Source organism: Apis dorsata, unplaced genomic scaffold (assembly GCF_000469605.1).
Source record: "Apis dorsata unplaced genomic scaffold, Apis dorsata 1.3 scaffold_44, whole genome shotgun sequence".
In the NCBI taxonomy this organism is placed as follows: Eukaryota; Metazoa; Arthropoda; class Insecta; order Hymenoptera; family Apidae; genus Apis; species Apis dorsata.
The window spans coordinates 192,420-214,118 of NW_006263346.1; the positions used below are offsets into that span (position 1 = coordinate 192,420).

The 21,699-nt window shown below is 38.3% G+C and overlaps 1 protein-coding gene across 4 annotated transcripts in view; it reads right to left on the reverse strand.

The window, feature by feature from the left end:
* The window catches only part of LOC102673581 (semaphorin-2A), a 259,910-nt gene that overhangs the window by 10,430 nt on the left and 227,781 nt on the right, over window positions 1–21,699 (reverse strand). For all 4 annotated transcript variants that reach the window (XM_031514004.1, XM_031513998.1, XM_006608692.2 and 1 more), the window contains 3 exons: window positions 7,730–7,792; window positions 6,017–6,124; window positions 4,494–4,764 (listed from right to left, as the gene is read on the reverse strand). In XM_031514004.1, the coding sequence (XP_031369864.1) occupies window positions 4,494–4,764; window positions 6,017–6,124; window positions 7,730–7,792 (442 nt within the window). The remainder of the gene's footprint in view (window positions 1–4,493; window positions 4,765–6,016; window positions 6,125–7,729; window positions 7,793–21,699) is intronic.

Sequence of the window (21,699 nt, forward strand, 5' to 3'; positions counted from 1 at the left end):
TTTCTCGTCGATTTTACATTATGCGACCGTGAGGGGGTGGAGGCCGCAATCTCTTTCACAGTTCACCGATTAAATCGATTGTCTGACGCTTCGCCCGCTCCAAGTTTGATATATCGAGGAGCGGAAGTCGAAAAGAAGAAGAGAGACAGAGAAAGAGAGACGTGGTTGGTAGGGCAGAGTGAAGGGGCGGGGTGGAAGAGAAACGAAGCAGAGAAGGAAAAAGGAAATGTCTGGATTCGGGGAGAAACACGAGCGAGTTTTGATTGGACTACTCAACCTCGTCGAGAGGGCGATACGGTATTGTACGGCGAGAGCGGAAACGGAACGCCGTTCCGGCGGCGTTCTCACTCTCGATTTCGCGCGCCGCGCGAGGAATAATGAAATCACCCTTGGGGCCAGTTTCATAAAGTTTACAAGTGGCGCGGAGACGGCGCGGGCAAAATCTATTTTCCGCGGGTCTCTCGCTACCCATTACGGACGACGTCTCGTTAATAAATATGCCAAATTACCCGCGACCGGTTAATTTTCGAAATGCTCGCCATCTCCGTCCTATTTCCAAGCCTAGCAGAAAATCTACTTTACACGGTTTATATAGGGAAATTTGGTAAGTTTGGCCCGTTCACTTCCTGCGATTCGTTTTGACAATCCTTGTTTCCAAGTTTCAGGACAAGTTTATCGTGGTTGGACGGGTTTCGACGAAGACGAATTGGGAAGGGGGAGGAGAATTTAGGTGGAGTTAATTGGACGCGACGTTTCGTCTCGATTTTCTTCGGACGTTTGATCGCGTTTGTGTTAAGAAACGGGATACTAATCTATGATTCTTGATAAGAATGATGAGATTTTACTTTCATAATTAACGGGTGAGTTTTTATTTATCGATTGATTTTTTTCGATTTGTAAAAAATTTTCATGTTTTGTGTATCATGTTTTCAACATGATTTCAATAGAAATTAGTAAGGAAAGTACCGAAGTTTGAACGTATGAATTTATTCATTTCTTTTGAATCCTCTAACTCGCATAATCCTATTTACACTGCGATCAAGTAAAATATTAAATACTCGTGAAACTACGTACCAAAACGTAAATCCACCTCGTTCATTTTAAACCAACAAACCGAATGGCGGCTCTCAAACACTTTACACAACGAATTAAACGACGCTGAACGGTATAAAACCGCTGATCGCCGATTAAGCTGAATTTATCGCATAATTTAAAATTACGAATGGAGCCAACCCATTTAATTATAAACAATCCTCGCGTAACGAGGGATTATAACAAACCCAACGAACGAGGCTAATCTTCAACATAGGGATAAACAAACAAGGAAATTCTTCTCAGAATTGTTGAAGCACAACGTAAAGAAAGAAACGATCGACCAGCATCGTCGATTCGTAAAACTGGTCCACTTATTCAAAAGCCTCGTTTAAAAACCTCGACGTCCACATTTTTTCCTTCGATCCCTGTTTCCTTTATCTCCCCAACCGCGAATCGCATCGATCTTCATTCCGCGTACTTTGCCGCGTAGAACGAGAGACGCTCGAGAGGGCGAGAGAATCGAGAGAGAGAGAGAAAGACAGAGAGCAGCGAACCTATCCGTCTCTCTGCCCTCTCTCCTGCATTTAATCAACGCCTCTGTTAATAGACAAACTCGATGCGGGGAAATGGCTCTTGATGGCAACGTCCCGCCCTTGAAAGCGGTGGTAAAAGAGCGCGAGGGGGCGAGGGAGAGGCTGAAAGGGGTGCCTGCTTCAAATTAAACGATGAAACAAACGGCTAATCATGCATCTCGCCTCGGCTGATGGGGGATGCGGAATAGGGGGAGGTTCTCCTTCACCTTGTTTCCCCTTCTCGAGACCTTGAGCGACCTTGGTGAGGAGGTGAGAGGAGGGGAGAGGAAGAAGGTCGAATTTTACTCGGTGCCATCGTTGGCAAGATGGCAGGGGGAGACAGGCGCCTCTAATGAGAAATATAAGGCAACTAGCAGCTAGCCCGAGATGCTATTATTTCCCGGCTCGCCGCGAGAGACGAGATACACGGGGGTTGAAGTTGAAATTAATTGATAAGTTCGCGCGGGGATTTATGATTCGACTCAACGTGATAAGGAGCAACACGCGGCGCAAATGAAATTGTTTCGCGGCCGAATAATACGTGACTGAATTATTCTTAGACAATTGTTTATCTTCACGGTTGCTTTCGCTTTCGAATGAATGCATCCTTTGCTCGGACCAGATTGAATGCACAACGATTCGTGAAAATATTTAAATAATTATGTCAAACTTGTAATACGATTTTATAACGATTTCACGAATATTTTATTAATATTCATTGATAATGTTAATTGTATTTCATTCGGAAATAATAAATCAGAAACATTTGTCGATTGAAGTAATTCGATATTTAAGTAAGTTTAAATTTATATTATCAACTGATCAATGAATATCTAAATGATATTAAAATAATGTCAACAGTACAATTGTCTAAATGCTTTTTAAATTTTTTATTATATTAATATTTATTTATAATACAGTATTATATCAATTTATAGGAATAAATGAAATGGGAAAAAAATTAAATCAACGCTCAAGAGGTTAATGATGAAGTCATATACGTCAATGGAGAGTTTAACGACAGTTTAAAACCAGTATCGAATAACCAGTGGAGGGGAAGAGGATCAGTCCAAATTGAGACAAAGTATTTCGCCATACCTTTGTACCTTTAGAAAGCAAACAGGCCCCACCTTCGTTAAATATAACATCGTCATTACACACTTTCGCGATTACCCCGCGCGGTGGTGGTGTTCCCCTGGATTGGAGAAACGTAATTCACAATCAAACGAGCCAAACAAACGTAATCCAAACAAATCAAAGCTGTTCAGACGCGTTTGAATCTGATTACCGCATTCCACGATCCGATACACGGAACACGTTCTAATCTACATTTTCCAATTTCCCCCGCCCGCTTTCGAATTCCAGCCGGTGTTCCGTTCGGTAACGAAAAAATCCAACGAATCGCAATAATCCACCCTCACCCTTCCCGATCCAACGACCTGGCTGAAAACTGATTAAAGATCGGAATACACCGCGTAAAGAGGGGGCGGGAGGGTTCCATCCGGCCAACAGTGCTCCTCTTTTCATTCCACTAAGGCTAAAAGACAGCCACGAACGAGAATTTAGTCGGAGGAAGAATTTTTCTCGGGTGTTATTTTATCGCTTGTCTCGAACCTTCTTAGAACACCCTTGAACACCCACACCAGCCGATCGTGTTACCCCTCGAATCCTTCATCCCATATAACGCGCCCTCTTTATCGCGTGTTCCTCGTGAACGGTTTGAAAAGACGGAAAAGACCGTTTCAGACAAACCGTTTCCGGAGAACAGAGACGCCGGTATCGGCTGGCTTTATATCGCTTACTATTTAACCGAGGTACACGCGTATTACACGCGTTTCTTGCAACGTTCTTGAGTCTCAAAGAGTCGTCTCCCTGTAACGAAGGTACTCTTTCTCTCTCTCTTTCTCTTTCTTTTTCCCTCTCCCTTCTTCGTGTATTTCCAACAAGGGAAATCCGTGATTCAGATTTTAATGAAAGTTTCTTTGTTGATAGGGCGAGCTGGAACAAGCGGCTTTAAGCGGTGAACGCTGACTTCTTTGCCGTCTGACGACGTCACACGATCGATGAATATTCAACACGAGTGAGGAAGAATCGGTGGTGTATTTTCAATTTTACGGTTTTGTGCCGGTTGGTGGAATTGCGTTTAAAGAGGTAAGATCGATTGAAGATAAGAATTTTAAATGGGAATTTATAGATGACCGGAAATGTAACTAATTTATTGCTGGCATGGATTCAAAGAGAATACCGTTAATGGTGAAGATTTACGATAAATATTCAATTTCGATTCTTCTTCTTCCTCAGAAAAGAAAATGTACTTTCCATACGATAAATGATAAAATTGAAATATCGAATAGGTATATACATAGAAATTCGTAGCAACGAGTTAAAAAGAAAGAAATTCAAAATTCTTATAATATTATAATATAATGATATCTTAAAAATTCAAATAATAATAATTAAAATTGAACCGTTGCTTGTTACAATAAGTAACAATTTTTCGAGACAGATACAACGCATAAAAGTTGCTTCCCGATATTTCAAGATCAGAGTCTCACGCAGAAGTGAACCTAGTAGTTACTACTAGCTAAAAATGACTCTGCCAACTTTTCTCAATAACATTTTCCTCCTACCAATCCTCCACTCCAAAGAAAATCTCGTTCTTCCTCAACTTCACAACCCTGCTCGCGAAAATACCAATACCTTCAAATATCGTAGCCGGATGAAAAACACGGTCAAATTTAAAGCTTTGTTACAACGATTCCATCTAGTTAGGTCGGTATAAAAAGTTTCCAGTGGGCGAAGCACTAATTCTCCGGGGATATTGGCCCGTTCTCTCTCAGACTTAAAGTGGAACGAAGAAAGGGAAAGAAATTGCCGTGCACTTACTGTCCAACCATTTCGAGTCGTACTTCAACGTCCTCTTGAAGCTGAACGCCTTCCGACCGGTCGTTAAATTGTACAGATCCGTGCGGAAGATTACGGTATCGGCTTTCGTGAATTCGGCGTTGGTTCCGGAATAAAGAGCTGGCAGGTCCCCAGGATTCCCCTTTTCCACCCACACGGCCGTCGAATTGTCCGCAGGATCGTAAGGACACTTCGCTATGCCCATTCCCACGCCTGGGACGAACTCGTGGCGAGGTAAATGGGTCAGATTGCTCTGTAAACGATATCCAAGCTTCGATAAACATATAAAGGCTCGTAAAACGGTCATAGTTCAGTTATTTTTATTATTCGCGTTCCGTGTCGATTGGAATTTTAAAGTGTTTCGTGGGATCCGTAAAATGATAACAACGTATCGACGATAGGATTGAAGAGGTACAAGTTTTTATTTTCTTTAGTTTTATTTCTCCGTTGCTTTGGATATTATTAACTCGTACTGGTGGTGTGTGATCTTTTTGTTAAAATATTTTCAAATTTAGTTTAGAAAAATTGTGAATAACAATTTGAATATATTGGATAAAATATATCTATGAATTAAAGTTTAATTTCTTGAAACATAAATTTAATTCAGACTATTGTGACCTCTTATAATTGAATAATAATAAGTTATAAATTAGATTATAAATTTTTGTTGAAAAATAAATATAATTATATAATTTGCATAATTGTGGAAAATGTAATTAAAATATACATTAATTTTCGTACTGTCCTTTCGTGATAAAAATTACAAAAAAATTTGTACAACATAAAATTCTAAAATTAAAAATTTAATATGCTTATAAAAGGGACACGTTGCTTGCACATGCATGGCGGAAAATTTGAGGTTAGAGTAGCACGTTTCTACGCAAAAGCTACACATTACCGAAACTCTATTACACGCACGGGAGTCGTAATCTTCGACAAAGCGAGACCAATATATTCTTTGACTTCATTACACGGGTACTTGAACGCACGATTCATTTACCTTGTTGCGTAACTGCACCACCGGTGAAATTGTGTTAGATTCCACGAGAGGAATTGATACCTAAATTGCACGAAGCACCAACGATACAGAGATTAGAGACATTAAACGTTACTATCTACTTTATACAATTTTGTCTTTCGACTTTTTATCTATAAATTTATAAATTTATTTCTCCTTATATGAAATTTAACGAAAAGAACGAACATTTTTAAAAATACATAGTATATTTCAATTTCTGTTATTTAAAGTTTCTTCTACGAAACACCATAATAAACTTTACTTCGAAAGAATTAAATTATTTTCTCTCTCAAATTAGGTAAAACAATCGAAGAAAACGTTAGAAATTTCGAAAACCTTATTGAGCCTTTCCAAAGTTTCGTATGTTTACCAAAGGGCGTACGGATTCGAAACGCTAAAAAAATCGCTCGACACGGAAACCAGCGAGGTTTCGATTCGATTCGTGAAACAAACGGGGAAAATGAAGAACAAACACACGGATACTTACATAAATCACCCAATCCTTAGGCGAGTGGGCGTTCGTGCCGCACATGTACAGCCGATTTCCATCCCCCATTGGCTGGATCACCCTTATGTGATTCCGGCAGTCGAAGTGCTGCGAAAGAAGGGGAAAGAAAATTGAATTTCCCACGGATACATGCGAAGAAACGTGGCCACGGTCGTGTGGAAGAGAGAAGGGCAAGTGTTCCGATGCGTGGACACGGATTTTTCAGAAAATTATATAGAGCGGGATCGCGAGGCAAAGGGTTTCCACCGTGGTCGATCACGTCGCCTCGCGTATTTCGCTGCGAATTGGCGCGGGAAATAAATTGGTTTTGTCGTCACGTAGAGAGTATTTGCGTGGACCTTACACCTCGCCTATGCGTGCGCGATGAATACCGAATGAAGCCGCGATAAACGGCGGCGAATTGTCCGCCTTAAAATGCGATCGTTACGTCTGCAAGATGAAGCGATAAAACGTTGAAGAATATTATCGAGTTATCTTTAAGGATCATTATTCCGATAATTTCTTCCACTTAAGTTATTATTTCGAGAGAGAGAGAAGAAAAGAGCTTAATAACTCTTTCGAATTATCATCCTTTATATAATTATTCATTGTATGAGAATGATTATTTTAAGTAGGAGAATTGTACAAGGAAATCACGAATTTGTAAATAATGTGCGAAATAATCCGCATAAGAAACATACACAAGACTTTATCTTGGAAAACGAAAAAACTCGAAAAAAAATAAAAACAAACAGAAGATGATCAAACCGATGTTTTTCTCGCCTATGCTTACGGTTTCCAACAGATGTCGCCACTGTTAACAAATGACGATTAAACGGTGAATTTCGCGCTATTTATCTTTCGAATTTTCTCGTCCGCATTACGAATTGTATAAAATAAACGACGCCCGGGCGTCATGCGCGTAAATATCGCGCGAAAAATCGCCAATTAGCGGGAGTGGGTGTTTCCCTCCCCCGCTTGAAAATTATCGGTATATGGAAACATTATCACCGCCAAATTGGAAACGTCATCAGACGAACGAATCTCGTTCTCAATTAAGGGAACGTCAACGCGGCCCGATCGATACTCCATAAAACGAATTCCTCTCGCGCGTGGAAACATTTTGGATCTAAAGTTGTTTCCCATTATTATTAAAAGTAAAAGTTGCGCAACGTCGTTGACAGGTTTTAACGAATATCTGTTCGATATCAAATTTCGTTTAGATACGATTCCATAGAATTGAAACGCGGGGCCCATTAAACCCGGGATTTCTAACGGGTTCTCCTCTATTCGTTCCTCTTCGTATTTTATTTAAGCGCGATCCATTTATTTTTACACGCAAAAAAGGAAAAGGAACTCGAGTAACTCGTTCTTTTATTCGTGATTCTTCTCTCTCTCTCTTTTCGTCTATCCTTAATCATACTCTATGAATTGTCTATATCTTTTTATCTTTCGACGAAGGAATATATTTCTTTCTCAAATCTAAGGAAAAGTTAATTTGTTTTCCTTTTCTCCGCATCGAGGCCGTTTTATCATCACGAAATTTTATTCTTTCTCTCCCTATGTGACGCCCCTATACTTGAGGTAATTACCATCTCCGCAGTCCCATTTTAAGTGACGCTTTAATTAGATTGCGCCGTTATTAAAATTCCGTTGAAAAGCGGCGCGAACCCGGCCCGGTAAATGCGATAATGAAATAAAGAAGTAATTCACCTCTGATTTCCCTTTGGACACACAATTTGCCACGTTGCTCGGCTCCAGATGAAGCGCGTCCCTCTGCAAAAGAAAAGAAAAGGGTTATTTCTTGCAATGCGCATCAACGTGTCAAGTATTATAGACAAATTAACAAATTTGCGACGTGAATTATAAAGTTTTGTTTTATTTATTTTTATTTTAAGCATAGATCAAAATATTGATTGTTATGTTGTATTACATTATCTAAATCTCAAAATTATGATCGGACAAGCGGATCCAATTTACTCGAAATGTTTCATCGTGATTAAGGAATCTTGTATAATCCAATATACTTTTTAATTTACTCGTTCGAGACGTTAAAATTATTCGAAACCTCGTGTCGATAAAAAGTTCAGAATACTTTTTAAAATATTCAGAACAACAGTTAAACGTTGCAACATTTAATTTGAATGGAATGATTAAAATCGTGCCAGATTAAAATTCGCGATGTGATGGAAAATGGGACACGATCATTAAAAAGCACAAACCACTCTCATGAACTATGATTAACAACGAATATTCCATATTCCTCCGTTTCTTCCTTCATTTTCGAACAAGAAACAGATGAAACAACTTTTTCCAAGCTTATTTTGAATAGGAGCAAAGCTTCAAAAGTTATCTAAACTTGATCTAAACTTCAACGACGATACATTTCATTTCTCATAAAAGAATAATGAAAACGAAATATAACTATCCCTATTAGAAGAATTAGATCGACAATGGAACTTTCATTTTCATACGATGATAATTCTTTTTATTTACACTACGACAAATTTACATCCAACAAATTTAAAGTCTGAAAGAAGAAACATGATCAATAAGACATTCACTGATCAGAATATGGATAAAATTAATCCTTCCACCTTTCGCAGGGTCGCTGAATGACTCGTCATCGTCGCGAGAGAATTCTATTTCGAAGACGGCCGCCATAATTACGAGTTATTCTGGGGACTGGGGCTCGAGATCTCTTTGGGTGGTGGCTCGAGTTCGTCCGTTTCACGTTCATTCGCCCTCAGCCGTCGTCTCTCCTACTTTCCATACCTTTTCCTCACCTACGACGTTCTTGGTCCCGACCTTACACAACATGGAGAGGCGTTACGAGTGCATGCTCGACGTTTCGCGAGCGTGAAGAAGAGGCTGCACACTCGTGTCATTGTGCGGATCGCGACGCCATGGCAGACGAACGCCTCGAGCTTTTCCAAAGCTCAACCCTCGCGAATGTGTCGGCCGGAATTGGGGTCAACAGACGGAATTGAAAAAAAAATGGGGAGGGGCACGGTACCAAGTCTCGTGTCTTCACTTTTGAGAAAGAGGGTGGCGCTCTTTGATGACTCGATGACCGATGGATTCCAACGTGGCAACGTTTCTTCGCTCGTTTCTGAATATCGTAATACATTCGAATAGCGATTCTGATTCGTCGACCCAGTTTTGTAACAAGTGGTCTTGGAGAAGAAAAAGTAAAAGGATTATCCAATTTACGTATGATCGATATTGTTTGAATAAAATTCGTTTCTTGAAAAATATTGATAAGGTAAGGTGTTTATTTATAATTAATTTTTAATTATTGCAGTCAATGAAAAGAAGCTATCGACAATTTGAAAACTAAAAAGAAAATGAAAATTAATTATTGGTTTCATTCCGTGTTAAAAAAGAAAAAGAAGGTCAGTAATTAAAATTTTTGTCAATGAGAAATAATGTAATGTATAATTTAATGATTTATTTTGTCGATTAAAAATGTTTTCTGCGTGTAAGAGAAAATAGGATCTCTAACTATATTTCTTTTTTACTGCCTCTTATTCGCAATTATAAATTATATTCATTTTATTTTTTGTTATTGCAATCAAGAAAAGTATGTCATGAAATAATGATTCTCTATCATTGAACAAACAAATAATTTAAATATAATTTATAAGATTTCGTTTCTCTAATTCATTTTATCGTAAAAATAATAATAATAGATATAGAATAGAAAGTAATCTAACAATTATATGTGAAAACGAATAGATTTGTTGCATAAAATAAATGAAATTCATACCTTGAATAATTATAAATTAATCAGATTTATCTCTGCATAAACCAAAATTCTAACTTATTAAATTTTTAATTTGAATTTCGAAATTAAGTTTTGAAACAAAATTATTAATACATTCCGTTTGCACAATTTATTATCTAACGATAGCTAATGAATATCTAATAATAATTAAATAAGGCAAGATAATCCAGACACTTGGCAATTAGAGTAATTAGGTATCACGAAGATACGGAAGAGACCTTTAAGAACATCGTATTATCTTTGAAAGGTTGAGATTTTAGATGTCTATGTGTACATTGGAAAGACTAAGTACTGTCTGCGAATTTCTATGTGTGCGCATGTCGGTGACGATGAGTCTTCTTCAAGACGAAAAGTACATAGTCTAGCGAGTTTAGAAAGAGCAAGTTTTAGCAAAGATCTTTTTCAAATTATTCTTACTCGTACGTTCGCCCACCCCCAGCAATTCCCTCTCTGCAATGATGAGGCATAGACGAATCTCATTTCTACATTTTAATAGCCACACAATAGCGTGAAATTATTATATAAAATAATTGTAAATGTACATTTATTATTTAACATTGAAACATTCAATATCTATTATTTTCTCTTTCACGATCATCAATTCATTTCTTACTTTCTAATCTCATGATAAATCTCATGATAAATTGTCTAACAGAAAGAAGAAAAAAAGAAACGGATAAATCTATGATCCCTCGGCCATAGATTTCCACGCCTTGAAGGAATACAACCCCTATTGAACTGAAGCTGGTTCGTGCGCCAGAGGTCGTAGACACGATCCGGAAAAGGAAGTGGTTCGTTTGCACGGTCAATCGTCCGAAACGCGTTGCCCTTAACGATCGATCTCCTGCGGACGTCGCGTGCCGCTCCCCGCTCCGGTGTCACGGCCAGAAACCGCGTTGATCCTCGAAATTGTCCTGGCCCAGGGAGCCGGGGAGGGGAAAAGCCGAAACAACGGCCGGCTGACAGTGATCTACGGTTAATAAATTAACGAAAGAATTGTTTTTGCTCGCGCACGCGACCGTGCCGTGATATTTATTCGGACGATGCGGAGGACAGTGGGGGCGCACTCTCGAAAATCGGGGAAATTATACGGTACGTGTGATTTTTAAAATCACGGATGATCAATTTTTTTCAATATTTTATATCTATCGTTCCTTTGAATCAATTTGATAAATATAATATTATATATATTATAAGAGAGGAATGTTGAGGGGATGTTGATCTAGAAAAATACAACATCATTTTCAGTCGCTGAATAATTCGTAAAAAGGATGATTTAAATTACAAAAATTAGAAGAAAATTCTCTTCCATTAACGTTGGTTTAACACGAGCATAATACTATACGGAAGAAACTAAAGGGTAAAACGTTGGTGCATTGAAAGCAGCTCAACGTGAGAAAGAAAATTATTTCGGTCAGAAAAATTACACGTTCCCGAAGCATACGCGATAAATTGCGTTTTTGCGAGCTCGCATATGTTAGAGACAATATGTGGTATTTGATCTCGCGATAGGTTTTCGGCGAGCGTTTCGGAAAATTATTTGTTCGGGGCGAAGGTAGAATGAATCGCCTCCGAACCGAATCGAATCGTCTGGCTCGCGGCAATGGCCGCGTAAAATGGAATTCCTGCGAGGAATTCTATTCTATGAGCTTTTGGCCCCTCGAACTTTGCGTATCCCGCGAGCGGGGCAGCGCGAATCTCGATTTTACGCGTCTCGATCCTCGAAACCTCTCGATATTCACCGCGATTGCAAGCGATGGCGGGAACACGCCTGGGGAAAATTCTCGAAGCGAAGACCAACTTGATGTTCTCCCGACCAAAGTAAAGGAAAATAATCCAAATTTATCTCGTTCGATTCATCGTGTAATTTTCCTATTGATGAATTTCGTTTGAAATTTTATTTAAACGGGTTTGATATATACTTTTTAATTTTTCTTTTTTTAATTTTTTAATTCTTGTAATTCCCTTTGATCTTTGAGCTTAGCTTTTTTTAATAAGGGGATAATGGGTGAAAGTGTAATAGGTGAGTATAACCATTAACTGCTACGTTAGCTTTATTATTGAACTTTCCGCGAATGAAACGAGGTCGATTCAGGGTAGTTGAAAAAGCAAATTTACTTTTGATTTATGGGTGAGCTTTTTATATTAATGGCGTAATTTGGCGATTATTACGTTCGCGGAAATGAGGTGAATTAAATATTTTTTAGCTTCCTATTTTTATAAGATCTTCGAATTTTTTTACACGCCCTTTGCGTGTAATTTTCGGTTCAATATCAAAAAAAAAATATATCATTTCTCGCGTGACTGAATTTGAACCGTGAAAAAATAAGTTTCTTAAAGTGAAAATAGAAGTTTATAGATAATTAATGCTCTCTCCGTTTTCCTTGACCCGCAATTGTTAAACGTATAATTCCTAAATATATCGCGAACATGCAATGCTTTCTGTCACATTTCTATTACTATAGAATGGAATACATTAATTGAAACAGAGAACTTTTATCGTGTAATTTTTATTTTCATATCTGATAAAAACGTCCCTCTTTCCACTTAATTGTAAAGATTTTATCGCAACGTATTTTGTAATAATTGTTTTGAAAAGAGGTTACAAAACTAGTTCAAAACTGTATCGTCTGAAAAAATAATTAACAAATATTCGAATGAAAGAGGAACGAGCACGATAATTGAATGCTTTGACAAGAAAATACTTCGACAAAAAGATATAAAACTATTAAAATTAATCGTTCAATCCTGATAAATTATCAATTATTATGCAACCAGAATCGCAAAATGCGTTAAACTAACATCAATATCGCTTACAGGTACCATAAAGGGACCAATTTCTATCAACAATCACCGATCCAGCATATTCGTATAATCACGAGAACGTTCGATCTCAGCCGAACATCCACGACATCGAGTAATCACACGCGTACGTCCACAAACACGTTTGTTCGCAAATATTCGCACGCGTCTCTGTAACATATACACGTGGTATCCTCACGCGTATGCGTGAGAATATATAATCGTGCACAAATACGAGCGTGCCATTATGCTAGGGATCACGCACGTGCACATGGAACAAGACTCATGAACGTGCACGCACACGAATGCTTAATTAACCTGCAAACCTGTCCTGTTTAAATAGAGAAGGAGCAAGAAGGAGCGTCACAGAATTGCACTACGAACGAGTCTGGAATAGTTGAATGATCTTTCATCTTGGAATCGATAACTAACGAAATATGTTTGTAGAAATACGTGTAACAATTCGAATATTTGGAATAAATGGAAAAGTGGAATTAGTTAATGGTCACGTGGCGCTAGTGTCGCGTCGTTGGTCGCCATAATGTTCACAAAGGCGGCAATTTTGAATTTTTTCCCAGATGGAATGCGGATGATGATCATTTCCTATGATTCTAACGAATTATTTGCAATAATAGCGATAGGAATCAAAAGATGAGTCCACTGGCTTTGATCGTGACTCATTGATTAGAATGTTGATTGCATTTAAACACGATATGAAAATGATAGTAGATATATGCTTGTAATTGGTTGTTACGGAGTTGGATTAATGATAAAGGTATGTAATACTCAGTTTTTTAATATTTTTCTTTTTTTAATTCTTATATATTTCAGGTCTGGCCACGTATAAAGATAATCTACTTACGAACTATGTATATATGTATACGTAACATTCCCTCGTTCCGTACAATTATTCTCGAAATACCAAGCACGTGGTTTGAGAACTAGTTCATCCCAAAGTCGCTGATATACGCCTCGCATTTCCTATGCAAAGCGACGGCTAAGTAATAACCGAATAGACACAGCATCGTCTTCTCGTTTGACATTTTCGAGTTTGCCTCGATTTAAATACTGTTCCCAACATTCATTTTCATCTACTATCCATTATCTGTTGCTTTCGATATTCATCAACATTTCTTTTTCCAGATTCTTAAAAATCAATTTCATCGCATGAATTTGAAAAAAAAACTTTAAAACCTCCTATCACTAATATCATACTGCACCATACATATTTAATTGAACGTTTCAAAAATTCAACATCCCTCACAAGAAAAATGTACGCACCATAAATACAATTAATTAATTTCCAAGACGAACACGTCCCTTCTTTACCCTCCCCTTGTAAGAGTACACACACATTTCTCGAGGGATGAAAATCGTTTGCCTCGCTTAAATCCACGTTAGTGTCTCGTGAACTACATGACTATAACCACACACACGCTCTCCTAACTCCTAAAACATCCGTCTTTACCCCGGTGTCATCCACGTGCAAGTGAAGTTAAGCGTGTGCCTAGCCGATCAGAAGAAGGGGTGAGTGGGGGGATGGAAACGAAAATCGTTTGCCTCGCGTAAATTCTGCCGGTTTGCCCCCGTTAAAATAATTTAACGATCCCAGCTTCGCAGGGGTACAGCTGCGCGTAGCCATTGATAACGACGTATTACTCGTTAAGCAGACGGGTACATTAAGGCCTCGATGTATGTACACACGCACGCACGCACACACACGCACACACACAGGCTCGTCTGTAATTAAAAGCGGAGCCATTCCCGGTATCCGCACTTAACTACAACTTAGCCAAGGATCTCCTCGTTACACTAATCATTACTATCCGCCTGTGTACGCGAGTTAGAAATACCGATGGGCTGTTGGAAAATGGAGGCAAGGGATGGAAGTATCTTTGAAAGGAAGAAGATAGAGAGGTTGGAGAGATTCTTCCTCCATTGCCCCTTTTTTCTTCTTTCTTTCCTTCTTCCTTTTTTTTTTTTATACGTGGCGAAGGGTCGGGTGAAGCGAAACATGTTAATGGTATTGGCTACATGGAAGGCTAAGGGGAGACCATGCACCTAGTCCGGGCCAAGGAAGGCTGAATTAAAGTCATTAATCCATCGAAGGGTTCATTTTGTAGACCGTTTAGGTATTTGTGTTTCTTCTTTGATTGTAATTAATATTGTGTAATGGATCAATGAAAAGAAGAAAAAAAGAGAGAAAGATATCAGTTCATGAAAATATTGTTTCACGAATCGATCATCTAATGTAAGTGAGTCTAATATTGGATTCCTCAAATCTTTTCTTTCAGAATTCTACAAAGCTATAAAAGTTATTGAAGAGAAGAATCACTCGTTAGCAATGATAAATCAATAGATACTTATCTTCGAACGAAATGGATTACCGTTCTTTTATAATTAAGTGAACTAATAAAGTGAAATAAGGATAGGGGATAAGGGATAAAAATCGAATTGTGAATTAGTATTCGTTCGAGTATCGATCTCGATCCTTGTGGTCACGTAAGCAGAGAAAGAAGTCCACGCGAGGCCGACGATTCGTCTAACGGTTCAATTTCAGATTACAACCCCGATATCAGACTTCCGTCGTTTTTCTAACGAACCTCTCGTATTACCAGGGACCCGTTAACGAGCTCGCGAAATGGGAACGCACCTTAATCTCGCTCGGTTTCTGATTAAAGGCTATGTTCTCCAGTCCTTAATTCACTAAAGAGCAGCAGAAAGTTCTCGAGCAAGCAGACGGAGACCAGGAGACGCGGAGAACTTCAGACTAAGAAAGAGGAAGGGAAACGGGAAAGATAGAGATAAAGAGAGGGAGGGGAAGGAGAGAACAGGTGCAAGTTACCAGGATAGTATATATTACGATTGTCTGTATGTCCGATCTAAAATATATAGTTGCCTGGATCGGAAAAGGAAATGCGATAGTGGAATTAATATTTTTGTTCTTTTTAAAATGTTACTTTTAACGATTTTATTTTTAAATAATTCCCTTGAATGATTTTCATAACGCGTGATAGGAAGATATTCGAATTTTTGTCTATCAAGAAGGCAAATTACAGTTCATTCTATTCGCATTTCTATATAAAACATTAAAAAAAAAAATAATATTAAAGATTTTTAATTCAAAGATGATCAGAAATTGATCGAACTTTGAAAAGATCTAGAAACAATCTAATTTATTTATTCCTAGGAAGAAACAAAGGGAATTATATTTCTTTTTCGGATGCAAGGTTAGGTCGGGTTGCTTGCTCTCAAGGGGCCGCGCATGCGCAACAATAATATCAACCGGTCAGATTGCATCGTTTTATCATATTGGGTACGATGTCATTAACTTGGCAGCACCGGTGTGCCTGGCGGCGTGCAAACGTCTCGACTTCCATTACCGGCCACGATTATTAAACAGGAATATCTGCCGTCTCTCCGCGCGTCTGACCCAACCCGAAACTCTACAGAGGGTACCCAGTTTTCGCGAATTCGCTGCAGGCAGGAAAGTCGATGGGGATCGAGAGCTGAGCCACGGGGGTTCCCCAGCCACGTTTACACGCTCGGTAAGCAGTCTGCGAGGAAGCAGTCTGCCTGCCAGTCATCTTACAGACGATGAAAGTCGTTGACGCTTGCATTTTGAGTCGGCGCAACCACCCTCCATCGTGGCTCTATGCCGAAATGATGCGACACAGGCAGACGATTTGCAAAGGCGCCAAATCTCGAGTTTAGGGATGTACGAGTGGAGGATATTCAGACGAAAGATTTGAAGAATATTTTGTTGAGAATCGCATGGATTATTACTAATTTTCTTTTCTTTATTCAATTCTTGTTTAGATTAATTGTTCGATATTATAATTCTACGTATAATCGAGTAAAATAAAAATGGAATAAAAGGTAAATAAAGGAGGTAAATAAATTTGAACTTTATTAAATATTATTAATAAATTAATAATTTCATATAATTGTAAAATTGTAGATTATAGAAGTCTTGGATACTTCTTGTTAAAAAGGAAATAAGATAAATATCTTTTGAAATAAAATTATCCAGAAATTATTCATTCGTCAATGTTTAATTATTTCGAATAATAAAAATGCAAAGGACCAAATAATATTTCATGAAAAAAAATAGCAAGAGAAATACATCCAGAAAAATTAGAAGAAATAGAATTTCCATGTGAAAAAAAAAATTATTCCGTTGCCATTAAAAACTTTTTATATTTTCCTAACATGGAATCAAGTAACAAATTCTCAAGTACCAAAACTATAATTAAAAAAAAACAAAAGGTTGAAACAACGAAAATCATTCATCAACAAACCATTTGTTCAACAAAGCCATCCTTTAAAAAATCAAATAATCCAAATTCAAAATCTATTCAAATCGACAAAGCTCCAAAAACGAGTCAATCCTATATTTCCAATTCTCAACGATTCATCGTCTGCCAAATTTAAAAAAAAAAAAAAAAAGAGACAATAATATATTCACAATTCTCAACGATTCATCGTCTGCCAAATTTAAAAAAAAAAAAAAAAAGAATCTCTCTCGAATCCGGAGGAAACCAAGTCACACACAAGGCGATCGAAAAATCGGTCGTGGAATTTCGTTTCGTTGGACTAGCTTTCGCGCAATCACGATGGCGGATTGCGTCTTCTTTGGCCGTGTGCGGAGAGGATTGTCTCCAAAAAGATGCTCAAGAAAAACGGTGTGATTACGTAACAAAGACACGGGACGAGTTGGAAAGAATGTCCACACGTAATCATCGACCGTGTCCCAATTCGGGCCGAAATCTCGCTGCTTCCAAAGTCTTCGAATCAACCTTCGAATCGTTTACGCTTCTTCCATTCAAGGGGTGGGCGCTTTCACAGGCTGGCTTTAGACTTTCGGCATCCGGGTTGATTAAGCTCTTGGCGTGGCGATGATGTCGCAGAGCAGAACCCAGAAGTTGTCATCTCTAAACTACGAGGAACTCGTTGCCCTTTCGTTTCTCTACTCGTCTTCTTCGCCCTCTGCTTTCTATTTCTCTTTCTCTCTCTTTCTCTTGTTTCGACGGTTTAATCATCGTCGCGACAGTGTCGTGTCGTGTCGCGCATTTGCAAATTTCACCAGGCCTAATAGAGAGTCGAGGATCGTTAGGTGAAAATTCTAAGACGCGTGGTGGCTTTTTGATTAATCTCGGTGAAACCTCGGGTTCAGGTTGGTCCCTTTACCAAGCCGAAATATCCCTTGATTGGCTTCCTTTTCAGAGAGGAAATTGATCGTAACGAGATCATCGCTCGAGGGACTGTTTTGCGTTTTGAAGGTTTGAAGTTTTGATGAGAGAGGGAATAATGGGTACCTCGGCTCGGTTGGACGGTTGGTAACGAGTGGATTAAATTTTCAAACGGTTTGGGGTTTATAGTTGCGACGTTTTCTGTTTTTGAGAGTAGTTGGATAAGGAGATAGCGAATGAAAGTTGAACAAATTGATCTTATACATTATTACATAACAGTTCTGAAGAAAAGTTTTCTGGTTTCTCGTAAAGAATCATCTAATGTCATCACAACTTCGTTAGGATTTTGTTTTCCTAACAGTACGATTTAAAATAAATTTATCATTGTAAATTGCTCGATTTATATCAGCATTATATATATCTATGATTTAGTTGAAAATCAAACTGATGATTTTTAAAAAATTTGCAATTCTATTAAAAGTATATAATATCAATACTCTCTGCGTGTTTCTCTTTTCGATCATTGAATTTACATCCAAGAGAATGGAAAATTGAAGATAAATTCATCGATAAAATGCAACCCCAACTATATATATATATATGTATTAAAAAAACCAGAATTCAATTCCGTTCACGAAGAAGTGTGGCCGTCGTGAAATCGTAATGCCCTTTCCCTCGTCTTGATAAATCATTCCACGGTTCGGGACGAGCTCATTTACACCCGAAACAGCTTACGATTCCATATAAAAGTGAAATCGAACTACATTTATGGTCAAGGATGGGATGAAATATTTACGGCGGGCCGTCGCCTTTTACGAAATGACATTTCGAACGGAAGTAAAAGAAAGTGGAGCATCAGTCTGTACATACGGAGGCCGGTACAATTTACCGTGTTAAATTATTGAAACGGCCAAGACCTCGTCGGTATCCTCAGGGGTATCGACACCCCCTAACCTTCGAAATTCGAGGCCTGTAATGGTACCTGGGAGGCATGGTTAAAAATTCATCGGGCCGAGCCACCGCGCCGCTTTTTATCTCATCAAATATTAATACGCGGCAGTGAGCCGTTAGAAGATAGAATCGTTCCTTGCCCCCACGTATATGCTATATGCTAATAACCATTTCCATGGGGAGATGGTAGTTAATACCGGGTGGATCGAACAATTTTTCGACTATTCCTTTATTCTTAACTCAATTCTCAATTGCGAGCGCGAATCTTTATGAGTCACAATGTGTGTTATAATATCACGCATTTTGCCATAAATTTAATAGGCGCGAAATAAAAGGAAAAAATATATATTTCAAGCTTTTTCTTGTGAATGAATGAATATCAGAAAAATTGATCTAAAAGTACCTATTTTTAAATACATTTTTTCTCTTTTTCAAAAGAACGTCTATCGTAAAACTGAAACTGTTAATTATTCTATCTCTCTTCTTTGTCAATATAAAAATAACATTTAAAATTACGTCTGAATTATATCATTCTCCGAAATACAAAATTTTTAGAAATTCTCGAATATTACAAAAAAAAAAAGGAAAAAGAAAATATTGAAATAAAGTTTTAAAATTAAATAATCTCCCCTTTCTTTCATCCTCGGGCAAACAATACCCTTATATCATGGCCATCGTATAACTAAACATTCCCTGGATCCCGTCATACGTAACTAGATCATAGAATCTGGAAGAATTTTTACGAACGAGCACGACGAAACCGAAAAGTGCCTTTCGTTGTCGATCAACGCCGTAAGTCACTTTTTCTTAATGGAACCCGTCAAACTCGCGCGCCCTTCTGCCGCTGATCCAGCGCGAAAGATAAAGATAGAAAGGAAGTGTATCAGGAAGAGGCGGAAAATGGAGAAACAGAGTGGATGAGTGAGTGCACGCACATCGAAGGGAGAAACGGGATAAGAGAATGGGTGTGATAGGAAGGGGGAGAGGGTGGTGGTAAAAGGAGCGAAAAACCGGGATTCAATCTGCATTCAATATTGATTTCAATCCGATATCGTGGATTCCAATTTTTGTGATTTACTTCTTACAACGCAGGAGCGAAAACTATCTGCGTACGTGAAAAAGGACGAGGCTTTTCGAAAGTCAACCCCAATGCATACCGATGTCATCCCCGTCATCGATCAAACGCTGATCCGTGAATAGATTCGAAGCATCGTGAGGGGATAGAATAGGGATGTTAGTTAATCATCGCACTGACTATGAACCAAGTCGATGGATAATTTTTTTACGAAACGATAAAGTCCATGATGCAATAGTGTAATAGATATTTTTAAAGATATTAGAATAAATATAGGAAAAATTAAGATATAATAAAATAAAAATTATTGTATACGATCATTTCAATTAATCAAATTTTATTTTTTGATTAACATATAAATTGATATTGATATCGAAGAGATTACGATTATAATAGTTTTAGTATATATGGTATGGATTATAAATATATTATTAATATTAAGATGAAAATGAAGTTTAAGGAATATAGGAAATGGCATACTAAATTATTTATATTCATTAATAAAAAAAAAAAGAAATAAAAGTTGCACTTAAGAAAAATACGTATTCTACGTTCTACATTCATTGTACAAATATTAAGATTTTATATTTTATGACGATAGAATTAAGAAGATTGTAAGTAATGAAATTAAAAAAAATTCAATTTTATCAAGTTATTAAATTGACTTTCCAAGTCTGAAACAGAAAAGAAAATTGTAATTTCTTCAACGAGATTCCCTTTATCGTTATAGTTCAACAATCTATGAAGCATATTTCAACTTCGTAATTTTGTTCTCTATAAAACTACGTACTTTTCAAGCTAAACTGAATAACCTCGTGCAAGAGTTTTTCAATAGGATCTTTAGAATATGGCTTTCCCTTCGTTGAAATCCACGTCACTGTTACCATTCATCTAGTGTGATTCCGGATAATTTATCGAGATATATCGCGCGGACGGGTTCGTCATTGGCAAAATCAAGCTCGATAATTCGTTATCTATCTCCCCTTCCACCCTCCCCTCCCACGAACTCTAATGTTCTGGAACTTTGGTCGTTAGACGTTTCTTCTACATCATTGACTTCCTATAATTGGTAGATGACACGAAGAATTCATTCGCCTTTTCTGCCTTTCGATCGCGAAACATCAATCCTGAGAACGCTGTATAATAAAGATTAAAATCTCGAACGTAATAAAAATTATTAATTCAACCGTGAATGAGATAACTTCAATCTCGATAAAATAACATCGTGAACATTGATCCCCATTCAAAATTCATTTCTAAAATTCTAAAAAGAAATTAACATTACAAATAGACTCAAAACGGATCAAAATATCATTATCCCAGACTCTCCAAATTCCACGTTCCTCTTCCATCCCCTTATCCGCGTGAAAAATATTAAATATCGAGGAACGAGACGGCGACGATGAATTTCCCAGAAAGCTCGATCCAGCCCGTCAATAACCTCGGAACAATTACGGATTATCACGCTTCGGATGGCGCTTAAGCGGGCCGCTGTCGTGTGCGACTTTTTTCCCCCCTCCCCTCCCCTTCCCCCTCCTCGACTTTCGCGGTTTAGTAGCGGTCTGAAGCGGTGGCATTTTGCGCGGCAACGAGAGCGACGGCGACAGAACCGGCGGCGGGGCGACGTCGAGGAGGGAAAGGACGGGGGGAGACGACGCGAGCAAGGGGTTGTATGGCTATTTGAACACTTTCGCCATAAATTCGCGCGAGAGGGTACTCGAGGCTCGTTCGCGCCGCGCAATGCACCGATCCTTCTCCCTTTCCTATTCTCGTTTTGTCCTCGCCTCTCCTCGCGCTCTCCTCCTCACTCGCGCTCACTGTTTGTACTTATAGTATAGCGGTGGCGTGTCGCGCCTTTCGGCCGATTCGAGGCTCG